At 32.1% G+C, this 17,070-nt stretch overlaps 2 protein-coding genes across 3 annotated transcripts in view; one reads left to right on the top strand and one right to left on the bottom strand.

Moving 5' to 3' along the window:
• Nucleotides 1-6,452, top strand: part of LOC132720409 (transmembrane protein 192-like) — a 32,459-nt gene extending 26,007 nt beyond the window's left edge. For both annotated transcript variants that reach the window (XM_060704548.1, XM_060704549.1), the window contains 2 exons: nucleotides 295-403; nucleotides 976-6,452. In XM_060704548.1, the coding sequence (XP_060560531.1) occupies nucleotides 295-403; nucleotides 976-1,114 (248 nt within the window). In that variant the 3' untranslated portion in view covers nucleotides 1,115-6,452. The remainder of the gene's footprint in view (nucleotides 1-294; nucleotides 404-975) is intronic.
• Nucleotides 6,453-7,013: 561 nt separating this feature from the next.
• LOC132720406 (uncharacterized) lies at nucleotides 7,014-14,548 on the bottom strand. The gene is made up of 5 exons (XM_060704535.1): nucleotides 14,274-14,548; nucleotides 13,135-13,210; nucleotides 12,628-12,924; nucleotides 11,203-11,403; nucleotides 7,014-10,576 (listed from the first exon to the last, which is right to left on the bottom strand). Coding segments are annotated over exons 1-5 (768 nt in total). The 5' UTR covers nucleotides 14,275-14,548; the 3' UTR covers nucleotides 7,014-10,383.
• Between the last annotated feature and the right edge of the window lie 2,522 nt (nucleotides 14,549-17,070).

Below are 17,070 nucleotides of genomic sequence, written 5' to 3'. Positions count from 1 at the left end.
AGATAATAAGTGTCTCATCATTCTAAAAATAGTTTTGAATTTAAAAAAAAGATTGACCTCATCACTCCAGCACAGATAGATAACTGTTATAGCTGATATTAACTAAAATACCAGTTGAAGGGAGCTAACTCTAAAAACATTATTTGACATGAAATTTTGAACTTTTTCTTAAGTCATTGACATTCTTTAAAAGCACAAATGCAAAGGGAGATTGATATTTTTACCTTTGTCATAATTCATTTAAGTTATTAAAACAACAACAACAAATTAATATTTATCTTTGAATTTTTTCAGTGAGAACAATAAATTTTAACAAAAGTGGGGCATCACCAGATGTAAACCAGGAAGAAATGGTGACCAGTTTTTTACAAACAAATTCAATCACCACTGATGTTGGATTCAGGTAATTTATCATTCATCTGCAAACTTTGATGTATCTGTTACAATAGCTTGAACCTTTTTTTGCTAGATAACAACTAATTACTAGGCACATCTGTGTGTTTATATGTATGGTATATATCCATGGCCTTGTTGTTTGATGTGTTCTGAAAATGGGCTGGAACCTACAAAAAAAAAATCATTAGATAAAAGCCATTTAATCAGAGACTTAGTAAAAAATTCATTAATTTAGAAGAAATTATTATAACTGCGGTATAGTACACACCATCAAAGGTTGATAAAACCTTTATGAACTTAAAATGACATCAGATAATTATTACATGCATGTTATACAAATTGCTTTACAATTTAGTTCCAAATGAAAGGGATGCAATATTTTTTGGCTGTTATGCATAGCATAATAAAGCATTGCTGTCAATTTTGTAATTCTGAGAGTGCTTAGCATATAGGTCTGCAATTAAAAGTAATTAAATCTCTCCTGAAAATCCTTGGACTCCTTACATTCAATAAATTTCCACTATGCAGTTTTATTTTTACATATTGATATTGTCATTAGACTGTTTACGGTAATTACAGAGATGGTGGATTAATGGACCAGGTATTGGAGCGTCAAGCTGATATGATACGGTACCTAAAACAACATAACGAGCAACTCAGCAAGAAGATTATTGTTCTCTCGGAGGAAAACCAGTCTCTTAAACAGAGAAGACAGTAAACAAAACGTGTATTTCTCTCAGTCAAACGGCAGTCTATATTTATTCAATTATATACCAGTTCATCTGCTGCTAAATGAACTTTTTATATTACATGGACAAAAACAAAATATAACGGAAAGGAAATTCGTATTTTATGAGTGTGATCCAGGATAACGTTGCTGATGCTAGGACAACTTTACATAACGGCCAAATACATATATTAAAATAAAAGTATGAGAAGGTATATAATGAAATGGTCATTAAAAGATTATCGTGATTTAAGATTAAGATTTTGGCTCTCATGGATATTATTAGACAGGATCACGCTCGGAGCTTTATGTTTCTAAGATCCTGGTCTAACAAAATCCACTAGAGTCAATTACAAGAATAATATCAAGATGATTTTATTATAATTTTTATTACATAGAAATTGACATGTATTGAGTCAATTATATGCACAAAGTATGTGTGTTGTTTAAATTGCACTTGCCCCTCACCGCTGTGGGTTAGAATCCCGACAGGGATTTTGGATTCTTTCATGTGAGGAAGCTATCCAGCTAATATGGTACGTCGGTAGTTCTACTCAGGTGCCAGTTTGTGCCTGAAATAATGCACAGAAGTGCACCTGAGGTCTTCCTCCACCAGTAAAGCTGGAACGTCGTCAAATGACCAATACTGTGTTGGTGTGACGTAAAACCCAAACACACAAACAAAATTGTTTAAATTGATGCATCTCTGTCTCTATATAGAATTTCTTTACATTTCTGTCAGTTGTTTATAATGTTAAGTTTTTATGAAAAGGGAAACTAGGAGTAATAGGCTATGAAATAGTGACAGATGGTTTCTTGTTTTACGTGGGGCTTTTTTTAGGGGCATTATCAAGAATGAGTGCAATATTATATAGAATTGTTATCCCCCGCCCATGGAATCGGGAGGGGGATATAGTTTTGGCGTTGTCTGTCCTTCCATCCGTCCGTCCGAATTTCGTTTCCGGAGTAGTTCTCTGCAACTACTGGCTGGAATTCAACGAAACTTTATGGGAATCATCAATATCAAGAGGAGATGCGCATATCGTCGGCTTGTTCTGGTCCGACCCTTTAACTCAGAGTTATGGCCCTTGATTAGTTATGTAGTATGCATATAGAGTAAAAATCGTTTCCGGAGTAGTTCTCTGCAACTACTGGCTGGAATTCAACGAAACTTTATGGGAATCATCAATATCAAGAGGAGATGCGCATATCGTCGGCTTGTTCCGGTCAGACACTTTAACTCAGAGTTATGGCCCTTGATTAGTTATGTAGTATGCATATAGAGTAAAAATCGTTTCCGCACTACTTCTCTGCAACTACTGGCTGGAATTCAACGAAACTTTATGGGAATCATCAATACCAAGAGGAGATTGGCATATCGTCGGCTTGTTCCAGTCAGACACTTTAACTCAGAGTTATGGCCCTTGATTAGTTATGCAGTATGCATATGGAGTAAAAATCGTTTCCGCGCTACTTCTCTGCAACTACTGGCTGGAATTCAACGAAACTTTATGGGAACCTTCAATACCAAGAGGAAGTGCTCATATCGTTGGCTTGTTTGGGTCAGACACTTTAACTCAGAGTTATGGCCCTTGATTAGTTATGCAATATGCATATGGAGTAAAAATCGTTTCCGGAGTAGTTCTCTGCAACTACTGGCTGGAATTCAACGAAACTTTATGGGAATCATCAATATCAAGAGGAGATGCGCATATCGTCGGTTTGTTCCGGTCAGACCCTTTAACTCAGAGTTATGGCCCTTGATTAGTTATGTAGTATGCATATAGAGTAAAAATCGTTTCCGCACTACTTCTCTGTAACTACTGGCTGGAATTCAACGAAACTTTATGGGAACCTTCAATACCAAGAGGAGATGCACATATCGTCGGCTTGTTTCGGTCAGACACTTTAACTCAGAGTTATGGCCCTTGATTAATTATGCAGTATTCATATAGAAAAATATTTGTTTCCTCGCTACTTCTCTGCTACTACTGGCTGGAATTCAATGAAACTTTATAGGATACTAAGAGGAGATGTGCATATAGTCGCCTTGTTCCAGTCAGATACTTATAACTCAGATTTTTGGCCCTTGATTAGTTATGTAGTATGCATACATCTCATTGGCATTTCCAGATTTTACTATTTAACACAAAGTTATGGCTCTGTTATTGCCCTGAATATTTATCAAAGTTCAAAGAATATTACTGTTTATGCCATGATTAATATATAAATAAAGCCTTATGTCTTCAGTTGTTGTGTTAATAATAACCAGTACTCGGCGGGGGATATAAATTCAACGAATTTGCTTGTTCAATATGTAAGTTGGGAAAAAACAGAGGATTTGTTTCAATTTAAGGCGCAAATGTAAAAGAAAGACATTGAATGCTGAAGATATTTTATTTTGTTTATGTTTGGATCTTAAGACACAAATTGTTTTCTTTGTAAATGTTTTAAATTTCTTTTTAGTTTCTCAGAAATATATTTATTTAGTTGTACACTATGCTACAAAGTATGCAAGATAAGTCTATTTATGCATAAATTAATATATTCATATATACATGATTTTATCAGTAATCATTCCATTCTTGCCTAAATACTGTATTTGTTAGTTTATAAAATGTGTAACTATGTAAGCCTTTAACCTGCTGGAACCAAAGAATGGTAAACCCTTTGTCACCAGTATAGAGCCATGCCAGCTTTCACCTCTATGTAGTCTGACCAGGCTCTATACTGCTAGTAGCTAAAATTTGTGAATCTTGATTATGAAATCCCTGTAACTTTTAATGGACTGTTCCAAGTTCTAAGCAGGGCAAATCCATTATACACATTCAAAAGGTTAAGGGTTAGAAGGAAAATTCCATTGATCTTGTTGTTGTGGTTGTTAAGATTTTCAAAATGAAATGGAAAATAAAAGTTTCTTTATCCATAAGTGATATATCTGTAAACATTAGGAGTAAATTGTAATAGCCATAGCCTTCAGATGTGAAGCTCACCAAATTTTAAAATGCAATACTTATGTAGTCGTCTTATTTGCATTGTGTTTTTGTATCAATTTATATTTATGCTAGGAAATAGTTCATGGTCATTAAATTCCTCTTAAACCAGCCGGCATTTACCATTTAGTGATTTTTTTCAATTCATTGGGAAGAGGCCTTAGCCGCTTGATTTTGGGAAAAAATATAGCTAAAATTGTTAATTTGGGAAGTAAAAAAGCAGGTTTAAGTTAAGATTTTTGGGAAAACTGCATGATTATAAAGAAAATTTCAATTGGGAAGAGGCCTTTTTTTGGAGTTTGTTATATAAGCATGAAAATCACTGCATGGATTAATTCAGTAAAAATGTAGAAAATTGATGACAATTAACAAAATTGTTACATAAAACCATGTGTCTTACCCAGAAGTCAAAAACCATGTGTTGTGCCAATTGCTCTAAAACCATTATTTAAAGCCAAAGCCTCTGAAGCCATGTGTCATGTCCAGGCCACAATGTTACAACAAACCTTTTTTTCAGAGAAATCTATCTTGAATTTCAGCATTTTCAATGGTCAGTGAACATTTTGTGTCAGTTTCTGTCCAATCAAATACAGGAGATCCTAGTTCAATATTAGAAAATTTCTTTATTACCTCAGACCTTTGACTCTAAAATCTTGGCCACTCTCTGGGCTCGACACAGTGATATAAAGTTTGTAGACTTGATGTTCTTTTTTCCAATCAAGCAGTTCAATAGTTTTATGGTTATTGAATTTAATTGTTTAATTGGTTTTTGTATGATTTTTAACTAACACAAGAAATACTAAATATGCGAAATGTGCCAAATGTTATGTGTTCATAAAATACTATGCATGTAAAAATATTTTGTGTATTTGAGAGAACAGTCATTGCTGTTCAAAAGTAAATATATGAGCAATTTATCTTCAAAGGACATTAAACATATCAAGGGCATTGTGGTATTATAATGATTTTTAAGACAGACTTGTTTGTAAATAGTGTATTTATTGCTTTTACTATATAAGTCTGTTTTAACTTAGAATTTCTTGTTCTTGCATATGCTTGTACATATATTGAGGGTTAATCGAAAAACTGCATTAACTTGTATGAAATAAAGAAGGATTTACAAGAGTCTTGTGGTCAACCCTCTGTATATTAGATTATTATTACATTATTATTGTAACCGGATGGTTCTATAGGGATGCCTCTTTACAATGAACTTATCAAATAAGTTGGTTTAAGAATATATTTTGGTAACACTTGTGAGTTTAAATCCTGTCAAGGACGTATTTTTTCATGTAATCAGGCTATCCAGTTTCGTGACTGAGGGGTTCCATTTGTTGTGCCAATTTCATTTCTCAATTTTAGATATTTACACATGCATATATATGTATGGCCAACTGAAGTCAACAGGAAATATTTTTATGTTAAGGCTGTACAATATTAGTGATATTACATTAATTTTCTTTGACTTTTATTGGTGAAAGGCAGTATCTTTGTTACAAGTGAGTGATATAATCTATATTTCACTTGTAAGGTTCTGTGTTAAGTTGATTGACATTAAATGAAAATGGGTCAGTTTGTAATATATGTAAAGTTGAAGATTTTCATTTTTATTTGAGTTTTTCTCATACACACAATTAAAGGGAGCTAACTCAAATAACTTCTTTGGCATGAAATCTTAATGTAAAATAACATTTCAATGATAATTAAGTTAGTACAAAACTATGTTTCCTCCTATAAGAAATAGCCTGAAAACATAAATGCATAAAAACAGAATATAAAGTATTGTCACCATTGTCTGTCATTTGCTTTTGATGTTAACTTTTGAGCTTTACTTTTGTTTAATTATTCCAACACTGCTGTTTGTGAATTTTATTAAGGCCTCAAATTATTGACGTTTTAAAAAGATCTTGTGGATGTCTTAAGAAAAGTGATGGCATAGTGGTTATGGTGTCTGCCTCGAAACTAAGGATTATGGGTTTGAACCTTTACAGGGTCGGGACAATATTTTCTCAAAATTATATCAGTAAAATGATAGAAATAATTATGATTTAAGTTCCAGGAAGTAGACTTAAAGCAACAAGATATCTTGACAATCCAGCTTTATTTGTGATTTAAGTATTTGAAATTTCATAGAAGGAAGTTCTTTATGCTCTATTGTTTGACTTTTTATGTAAGGTCTCTAGAAGGTTACTGGGTGTGTCTTACTCTAGGACACCAAATTTCGAACTGTATAGTAAAGAATATATTAGTCTTGTTTATAATTTGTTACTGCTATGTATTTATATTAATTGCTCTATTATTTATTTTTCTACATTTGAATAAAAAATTAAAAGAAAAAAATCTGATTTATTGTTTTTCATTATATTATTTCATATGATCAAATTACAAACAATGCTTTGTAAGTGGCTGTAAAGAAAGGTGATGCAGTAATGTTTATTCTCGTAAGGATAACAGACTATAATAAGATGCATGTGTGCCACCATTTTGGTTGTATTGTGGTATTTTCTCTCAAAATGATGTCATAGTGGACAACACTTGATCACTTGACAAATATCTGCAAAAAGACGTTGTATTACAATAACAAAAAAGGGAAGAGATCTCTGATTTTCATTTATTTAAATATTACCTAACACTTGTTATTTACTGATCCATTCGAGTTTGTAAATAGGAGCCTGTGTATCTTTTTTGGCTGATGTACATAGCTCAATTGTTTCAGCTCTGTTATTATAGCATGACATATTTACTATTTTTAAACAGCAGCTTGCTTGAGTAAAGTCTTTTGGTCAGGTAGCACAGGTGTTTAAGTTGACCTAGTTATGTATGGGAGGCATAGTTATGGTATTTTTGACTTAAGTGCTAAAAATTTCATACATTTGCTACAAGTTAAAAAGCACACAACAATCGTATATTTTATTCTAAGCTTTATTCATGTCACAACTATGACTAGACAGCTAAGCTAGTTTTTGGTAAATCAATATGACAGTCAACTGAAACCCTAGCCCCAGTTTAAAGCCAGGGCCTTTACCTGGATAATCTTATCCCTTTTTAAACCCCCACCCTGCACAGACAAAACGTAAAATCCAAGCTAAATGCCCGAACAGTGTGAGTTGGACATAACTTTTTCTATATTGGCACTAAAACAAACAAAAAATGAACCCAACGTTCTCCTGGCAGTAAGGGGACAGTAGGAATGTAAAAACTTTACTTATTTCTTCTGCACTTCCTCACACTGCCTGTTGGAATAGGGCGGAGTTTCAATTGACTAGTACAATAATCTTAAACAATCAGAAATAACATGTCCAAGTAAATATACAGCTACAAAGAAAATCATGCAATACAAAATAAAATTTTATTACCCTATAACTAAATGACTGTGATAGAAAAAAGAGATTCACTTGACATTACATCACAGAAGAAATAATATAAGAAATTTCATTATTACACAATAAAATCATCAAGAAAAATTTACCTATCCATTGTCAACATATAAAAGTATGCCTTTCAAAGAACCATAACAGGTACAGAAAAACCTGGGTTTCAAGACCACCTTCAACAATAGAATGAATAAAGAAAGCTCAATGCCTACAACTTCATTTTCCAATGTATACAATCAATGTGTCAAAGACCATCTATATATAATCACAACATTTTTTGTAAAACTGGTCTTAAAATACAGCTTTGACTGTTTGTTCACAAATAAAACATTCTTGTGAGAAAATTTATGTATTATTCCTTCACACATATAATGCACCATTAAATAATCTTGTTAGTTAATCATAACATCATAGAATAAATAAACAATAATTTTATTATAACAGGACACATTTTTGTAAAATAAAAAGTATAACTTACACAGAATAACATCTACAAGAGAAAGTCTTAACAAAAAGAGTAAAGGAAGAAAAAAAAAAGAATCACTTATAAAAAGCTTGTTTTTTTTAAAAAACATTTTACAAATATAGCACACTGAATACAGTTTGTGGTTAAAGCACCTACAAGCATATAAAATGTCCTAATATCATATCGGAAAAAAAGTCTTAAAAATGCTAAAAATAGAATAAAAACACAAGATATCTGATGTGTAAGACTTAACAAATGCAATATGACAAAAACAATTCACAGAAGTTTCTTAGTGACGAACTAAACCCTGTTACCCACAAGTGATAGTACCAACTTTAACTTTTGGATTATCAAATCCACTGATAAAGGCCCCTGGTATGTGATGGGAGTACTGTGGTAAAACCCCTGCACTGCAAGTTAGACAATTTCCCAGCTATTTTTGCACCAAAATATAACCACCACAATGACCTGTGAAATGCAGTTTGGGGACAGACAGAAAGTAAAAACTAATTTCAGTCCCCATTTCCCCACTTTTTTCCCAGCAGTGGGAGACTGGGGGGTATAAACAACTGATGCATAAACACATAAAAATTATTCTGTTAACATAGCAGTAAGTAAGAATGTATAATTATGTATCAAGGACATACAAAAGAACACATAGAAAACTGATCAAAGGAAGACATTACGCAAAAGAACACACCAAAGAGAAGAAATAACAAAGAACACATACATGTAAATATAAGCATGATAATAATCCAGCTAAAAATTGAAAATACACAAAATCAGACTATGATAAAAAAGTACTTCTGAGATACGCTGTATACAATTATATACATGTAAGAATTACGTCATGTATCTTTTACTTTCTTATAGTAAAATACGTGTATAGACTTCACAAAAATATTCTGTGAACAGATCCTTCTTATTTAAGGTGAACTGAATATAATGATAGCATGATTACTTTACTCGAGACCTCATATAAGAAACTGTATATTCATAGAATTTCCCAATTGCAGAAAACATTTAAGTCCTACATACACAAAATTGAGTAACTTACCAGTAAAAACATGTATATAAGCATACATGTCATAACGTCCCAGATGTCCGGGACTGTCCCGGAAATCAGGTGACTGTCCTGGAGATGACATTTAAGGCACCATAAAACAACAATGAAAGTAACTAGACAGTCAATAACAAAAAATATTACCCTGACTGATAAATTTAACACTACCCTTTGAAATTCTGTCATCATTTTATAATGAAATGGTGAAGAGTGTCTTTGAAAACTAGCATGCATATATAAGAAAACAATAAATTACAGCAAGATTCCAATTTCTTCCCTTATTACCAAGAGATGAATGAACTTAAATGAACTTAAAACACAATTGTTGGCACTCCATACTTAAGTAAAACCATGTGTGAAGACAATGACTGTAACCCTGTAACCACTCCGTCACGGAGACCGACAGTACTTTATTTATATCTTTAACATTATGTAATATATTTTTCATGTAATATTGTATCATGTACTAAAAGCTAGTGTGTACATGTATATATAGTCCTAGACATTGGCAGCAAACCTTAAAATTCAACAGTACATGTACTAATTCTTTCAGTTAAGTATAGTTTCTTATTCATTCAACAACTTAGTAGAATAAGGACTTAACAATAACAAAAACATATCCCAAAAAAGTATAACTATAAAAAATATACAAATAGCAAGATTTAGATATATTAAAACTATCAATAATAATTGTATGTACATTTGGTAACTACTATGTTTTGATTAAAATGCATGTCAGCAAGCTAATATTGATCCTCAGGAGTTAAATTACTTATTATATGCTGAAGTTGAATTACTTATTTGCATTACTTATTATTACCAAGTTAAATTACATATATGCATGACTTATTATTCAAATGAGTCGAATTACTAATTTACACTACTTATTATTCTCAGGAGTTCAATTACTAAACTGCATCACCTATTATTCTCAAAACTGTAAAATAACAATGTTAACTGGCTTGTTCTTGTCCATGCAATATACAAAGAAAAAAGAAATTTCCAGAATATGGTAAAACAATTACTTGAAAAAAAAAGATAAATTGTAAAATAATATTAAATAATTCTAACACTCATGTAAAATTAATATTTTCTTATAGTTACAAAGTAATCCCGATTTGATTTCATTATAGGAGTTATTCTTTTCTCAACTGAACAATGCAATAAATTAAACCATTTCTTAGCTACTCTAGTTCAATATTTGTATTTCTTACAATTGTTTTGTTGCATGCTTTAGTTTTCTGAGCAATTAATCTCTATTACTGCATATTTATAAAGATACTGTGTTCAAAACAGATCTGCAGGATGCTTTTCATAATTTTGTTTGTCTTATTTTTCCTGAGAAACAAAGCAATGATTTTGCTCTATCGGCAATCTTCATCTCCTGAATCCACATTCAACCCAGCACCAGACCTGGCCTTGCGTAATTGTCTGGCTTCTTCGAAGGTTTCCGACTCATAACCGTATGTTCCACGTGACGAGTAAGTATTGAATGAAGCTTCACTACCGGAAGCTATTTTATGTCTGCGTTCTCGTCTGTGTTCACGTCTGGCATTTCTGTAGCATGAAACAATTTTAGTTATAACACTTTTGTGTGTGTGTATATGTATGAGTAACATAAAGAACATAAATTATTTTTGTGAGAAAATGAGCAGTCTGGGGTAGAAACGGACCTGCAACCCGCAAAATACCATACCACAGACATACTGACTACACTGAATGCAGAAATGCAGTCATATGAGTGGCGGCATGGTCGAGTGGTTTACGTGTTGGACTAGTAATCTAATGACTGCTAGCTGCATGGGTTCAAACCCTGTCAGGGGCAAGTCGTTGTTTCCTTGAGCAAGAAAATTTACACTCATTGCTCAGCACTGGTTGGTTCCAGGAAAGGATTTGAAAGTGATCTATAAGCTTATTGCTTCCTACACAATGGAACAAAAAATAAATTCTGTATAAACCAAATGTAAATGCACTTACACAAAATTTTACCTTTTAATTATCAGCTCTGTACCGTGACATGATCATGATATTTATAAAAAGATTTTTCACATAAAATAAATGTAATTAATGAAGTTTAACTTAAAACCCAAAATACTGAGGGACCGGTCAAGTCAGTACAACACAGTCAAAGAGGCACTAATTGTTATCATAAAAAAAAAATTACCATATAATTATCAGTATACCTATTTAATGAAGAAGACCTATTTCTATCTCGATGATCTCTGTAATTTTGACCGGAGTTCTGTCTCTGCAGACTATCCTGTCTTCGTAAACTGTCGTTGTTCAAGTCTCGGAGACTAGAGTGACGAGATAAACTCTGATGGTAGAGCGAGGCATCATCGTCAGGTCTATCCACATATACATACTCATTTTTCTTTCGATAACTGGAAAATAAAGGATAAAATTTTCTTACATTTTTGATAATACAGTGTAACTTCTGAAAACCGAACACCTGCGGGACTAGCCAAAAAGTCCGGAATTTGGAAGTTTCCGGAATTCAGAAGTTCGGAATTATCTAAACAAAGTACAATTATTATACATCAACTGTTTTATAGTAAGACATGATGAAAAATATATTATAAAGCTGATAAAATTAACAAAATAGCACTATTATAGGACTTTTAATACTTTTTATTTCATTATCACATATAACTGAATTTGCTGATACAATAGCATAATGTTAATTATCACAATTTATCCTTTAGTATATTTAATATACATGTAGTACCTGCTATTTACCTGTATTTTTTCATTTCATCACATTATTTTTCTCAATTTCTTAATTTTCACACTTTAAACAAGTGTTTGATATGCTTGACATGTTGCAATTCTAATATGTGTCAAGATAAATGGGTACTGTTAATAATGGAAGATACTGACATTTTGAAGGTTTTTGAAGGTTACAAATATAATATTCCCTTCACACCTTTTTTAATTTCCGGATTTTGGAAGTAAATTTTAATTGATATAATCCAAAATTTACCAGAAAATCGTTCGGAATTCAGAATTTAGAAGTTCCGTAATTCAGAGGTTTTTATTACATAGAAAACAGAAGGAGAAATTTCGGGACTCTGAAAATTGTTCGGATTTCAGAAGTTTCCGGATTTTAGAAGTTCCGGAATTCAGAAGTTACACTGTATCTGTCACAGATTTAAAAGAAATGAAAGTAAATGAAATGAAAGTAGTGCTTATGTAGTTGAACATTTATAGTACCTAATTTTCATTGTAGCTTGAATGTCAACTATGAAGATCTAAAGAAATAAATCTGTAACTAAAATTATTTGTGAAATACCACGGCAGACAGAATAATCAATACAGCATGATTAAAAAACTTGCCATATGAGTCTGTCATATAGAAATAAAGTAAGACATTGAAAAGTTTTTCACTTAAACTGATATTGAATTGCTGTAGCATGCACTCTTCCTCCTATTAAACAGCCAAATAACACTTGGTTTTAAGTGCATGTCTATAAGCTTTTAGCTTCCTAAACAATCAAACTAAAATAAATTCTTCTACTCTTTTAAGTTGAACTTATATTGGTTGAAATAAATTTTGTATAAATTAAATTACATTCTTTGTTTTGAAAAAACTAAAAAATAAACTATACCTGTGGTCTAAGGTTTCATTGAATATTGGAACACTGATAAAAAAATCAGCTGATACGGGCTGTTTGTATTTCCTTTGAGACAGAGGCTGCTGTCTTGGTGTTGATGACACATGGTGCTCGGTTTCAAACTGTCTTTGCGGTCGTCCAGATGGGGGTCGCTGTCTCTGTACAGTTTCTACAACTGGTTCCTGTGGGGGATCAGGCAATCTACGTCCAGCATTTGGGTCTTTGTAACCCTTTCTCCACTGATCTTGTTTCATTGGAGCATTGACATGACGTATATTTGTCTCACCATACCTGCAAGATTGAAAAATATTTTGAAACTTACCAATTTAGCATTAAATCCATATAAAAGAATAAATATATAAATATCAACATGATCATAATGGTACAATTTGAAATAAAAAGGTATTCTACAATGTATATCGAAACGAAGATGTGCATTTTTCAAACAAATAATAATAGAATGTCTAAAAAGGATTAATTTGATAACAAATTCCTCTTTACCTTTGAACATTTTTGTACTGTGGTGTGGTTTCTTCTGGCTGGACAACTGCAGGCTGCTTACGCGGAAAGCAAGGCACTATGAAAAAGAGAGATAGATTATATAGCCAAAATCACAATCTAAAAAGACAGGCTCATAATAGTGTCAAATAATTATTACATAAAACAAGGGAAAGAATAAATATAATGTTTTACTTCCCCGCAGTAAAGTTAGTGGTAGTACCATTTTGAAGAGGCATTAAGCAAGATAAAAGTTATGTTAAGGTAGGTCTGCTTGCAAGTATACTCAGTCAGAGATTACACCCCCTGGAGAATAACAGACTTAGACTTATAGATTTTCTGGCAATGGCTCATTCCTGCATGGAAAGTAAGATGGCAAAAACCCTGCTAACTGCTCCTGCACTGACAGATGGACCCACAGTACATTTACCATTGAAAGGTAAAAATTTGGCTCATTTCCCCACTTAAGTCAAAACATTTTGTTCCCCACTTAAGTCAAAACGTTTTAACGTCCAAAGCTTTTTGAGTTCTTTGCTTCAGTTCAGAATCTAGAGGGGAGATATTCAAATAATTGCCCATACAAAAAAATCTTCTCACTCTCATCTCGACTTAAGTGTTCAGTAATTGCAAGACTTATTTCCCCTCATACTGCCTTGAAGTTGGGGGCAGGCTGGGTTAGTCCAACTAATTTGACAGAGTGTCACTGACCTAACTTTAGGCTGGGCAATGTCTTTTCCAAAGAAATGACAGTAGAAAAAAAGACTATAAAATTGGTCAAACTATTCATGCAGTATTACATGCACTGTCAATTTGACTTGGATAGCCTTATTAATTCATTATACAGACTGTTATTTCATATTGTCAAACTGGAAAAAGACAACATCAATCAAAAATTATCTTGATGTCTCTTTGAAAGCTTTTGTTGATGCATTCAACTGTATATTTCATAAATCAAGATACATATCCCATTTCCTTAAGCAGCCATAAATGCATCTGGCCCCACTTGATGACAAAATTTATCATTTAAATAATTATTAATTTATCATTTGCAAAAAGTATAAAATTTCTAAATGACTTTATCGTTCATCAGTTTAATATAAATATTTTCGTTATAAATTGAAAAAAAGAAGGAAAATACTTACTATTTTATTTTTAGAGTAAATCTGGATCCAATTTATTGTTGCTATGGTCAATTATGTAAACAACCAAGCGCCTATTCGCTCAGACTTACTTTATATTATTTACTCTGTGTATATAACTAAATGAATTTATGATAAATGCTTCAACTAATTGATTAAACAATAAATAGTCTTCTTATGGTTGTTATTAACGGGAAAAATGTAGTTTTAAAGGGAAAAACTTGGGATAATTTTTAATCATTATCACAGAAACGCACGCTTACCGGTGTCGTGTTTAAATACTACACGATTGATATATCCAACTACCTGTTGGGGTCCCCAGAGGGGAAATTATGTTGAAAAGCACTTAAAGGGACATTAAATGTCACACAAATTGTCAAAAACCATAGAAATTGTTACCTGTACACATTTTAAGAGCATCAGAATTTTCAATTTTATCTTTTATAAGAATAAAAAATGAAAAAAAAATGAAGCAAATATGATTATGGCGTTTGACTAATGTAATAGTATAATTATTAATTATTTTTATTGTAAATAAAAAAAGATGTGAAGGTATTGTGTTATTTCATACATGGAGAATTAATATCTGCTAACAACTGCAATGATTCTGACCATGTAAATTTATTTTGTTGATGACCCATTATCAAATATGTTAAGAGTAATTACAAATTAATACTGTAGTAGATGGTATAATTTGGGAACATGATTATTCCAGATGAAACTTAAAATACATTTCTCCTAAAAGGGAATGATGCTTTGAAAGGAACTCCTCTTAGGTCCAAATGTTTAAACATAAAATTTTAATTTTTTACACAGATCAGTGGGGCTCTTAAAACTGAAAGATCAACAAAAGATTATTAAGAAAGATGCGTAGAAATGAATTGAAAATTATATTTTTGTGCTTTTCTTGGCCAGCTTTGAGGGAAAAGCATTGAAACATTTTTAAATTTTTGGGTCATTTTTTCACGATTACAATAATTAGTCTTGAAAAATGGAGTATTAGCAAATGATCTCAAATTTGCACATAAGCCATAGTCATCAAATCACGGATTTATATTACAATAATATAAATCCGTGACCAAATGGAACATTTAAATCTCGAAAAATTATTTCTTAAAGATGCGTCATGTCACAAAACCTCAGTGGAGTCCCTTTAACTACGTACTATTGTAATAGTAGTACTAGTCGGTTAAAATGGATTTGCATAGTAGATTTCTTTTACATTTAGTATCTCAGATGCAACTGAATTTTCGAGAGCTTATTTGAATCTCTTTGAGTCAACTAGTGGTCAACATGACCCAAGAAGGTTTTAAACAAGGCCACCCTTGATAATGTTTGTTTTCCACTTCCGACATTTGGTCTGTAGGTAATAAACAAGAGCTGCAGGTAGGACAGCAACGCTCGACTATTCTTATTGCTTGATAGTAAAAGAGCCTTGATAATGTAAAATTTTCTGAGTTAATAACAAAAGGACAAATTTTTTCTTTAAATCAATGTTACAGTTATAGGCCTTGGAGAGAGTCCTATTATGCTCTCAAAGAAGTGTATAAAATTTTAACTTGTTTCAAAAGAATATGAAAATATCTGAGGTGGTATGCAAACCTAAATGTAAATTCTAAGTCGAAAAAGGGGCATAATTCTGTCAAAATGCTTGATAGAGTTACCTTCTCCTGTCTACAGGTTGGGGTCATGATGGTGAACAAGTGTGCAAAGTTTCAAAGCCATGTCAATGGACTTTGAAAATATTTGAGGTAATTTACAAAAACTTTAACGTAAATTCTAAGTTGAAAAAGGAGCATAATTCTGTCAAAATGCTTGATACAGTTACCTCCTCCTGTCTACAGGTTGGGGTCATGATGGTGAGCAAGTGTGCAAAGTTTCAAAGCCATATGTCAATGGACTTTGAAAATATTTGAGGTATTACAAAAACTTTAACATAAGTGGTTACGCTGACGCCGACGCTCGGGTGACTACAATAGCTCTACTCATTCTTATCGAATAGTCGAGCTAAAAATCTGTCAATCATGTCTATGTACTTTACTAAAATTATTCAAATTCTAGTGACAAGCAAAAAAAATATATACATTTCAGTACATTTTTTAACTTACTTTTTTTACAAGTACATGTGCAGTAGTGTTAACTGTTTAATTTGGTATGGTACATGCCTTTGCAGGGCCAAGTCATTCTAGCAATTTAACTGGGAACACAGGAGTATATTTTGCGAAAAAAAAAGAAAAAAGAAAAGCCGGTTGGTCTGAAGTGGCAAACAGCAAGATAATCCTTGCTTTAAGAGGCAGATGCCACTAAGCCTGTGCACATTAGAAGTTTTGAAGAAACCTAGTACAGAAAACATGCTGGTCAAGTCCTCTTACAACTTGCCAAGGCAAAAACAAACAGAAATAATAAATATAACAACCAAATTAAATAATTTGAAATTACTTTTTTTCTGTCATTTATATATTTTTTTATATACAATTTATCTTTTTTATCTTTAAGATATATAGAATTTAATATTCAAAATGGTAAATATAATACCATAAAACATATAATTTCATAAATAACACTTTTAATACACTGCATTATGAACACAACCTATTTATACATTACTCGCCTGATACTCGGGGTATCAACACAACAATTTAAGTACAATCCTTATGTACATCAACCCAGTAATTGTCTTTAATTTACATCTTTAATACCATATTTACACAAGAATCTATCTTTTCATTGTTATCCGTCTAAAAAAAACTCAAGTGTCAGTTCATTTTATTTTTTTTGCAAATGTCTTTTTTTATGTACA

This window comes from Ruditapes philippinarum, unplaced genomic scaffold (genome assembly GCF_026571515.1).
Source record: "Ruditapes philippinarum isolate M1 unplaced genomic scaffold, ASM2657151v2 ctg3449_1_1_1_1, whole genome shotgun sequence".
Taxonomy (NCBI): domain Eukaryota; kingdom Metazoa; phylum Mollusca; class Bivalvia; order Venerida; family Veneridae; genus Ruditapes; species Ruditapes philippinarum.
Note: the sequence above shows the minus strand (reverse complement) of the source record. Positions and strands in the feature narration are given on the sequence as shown.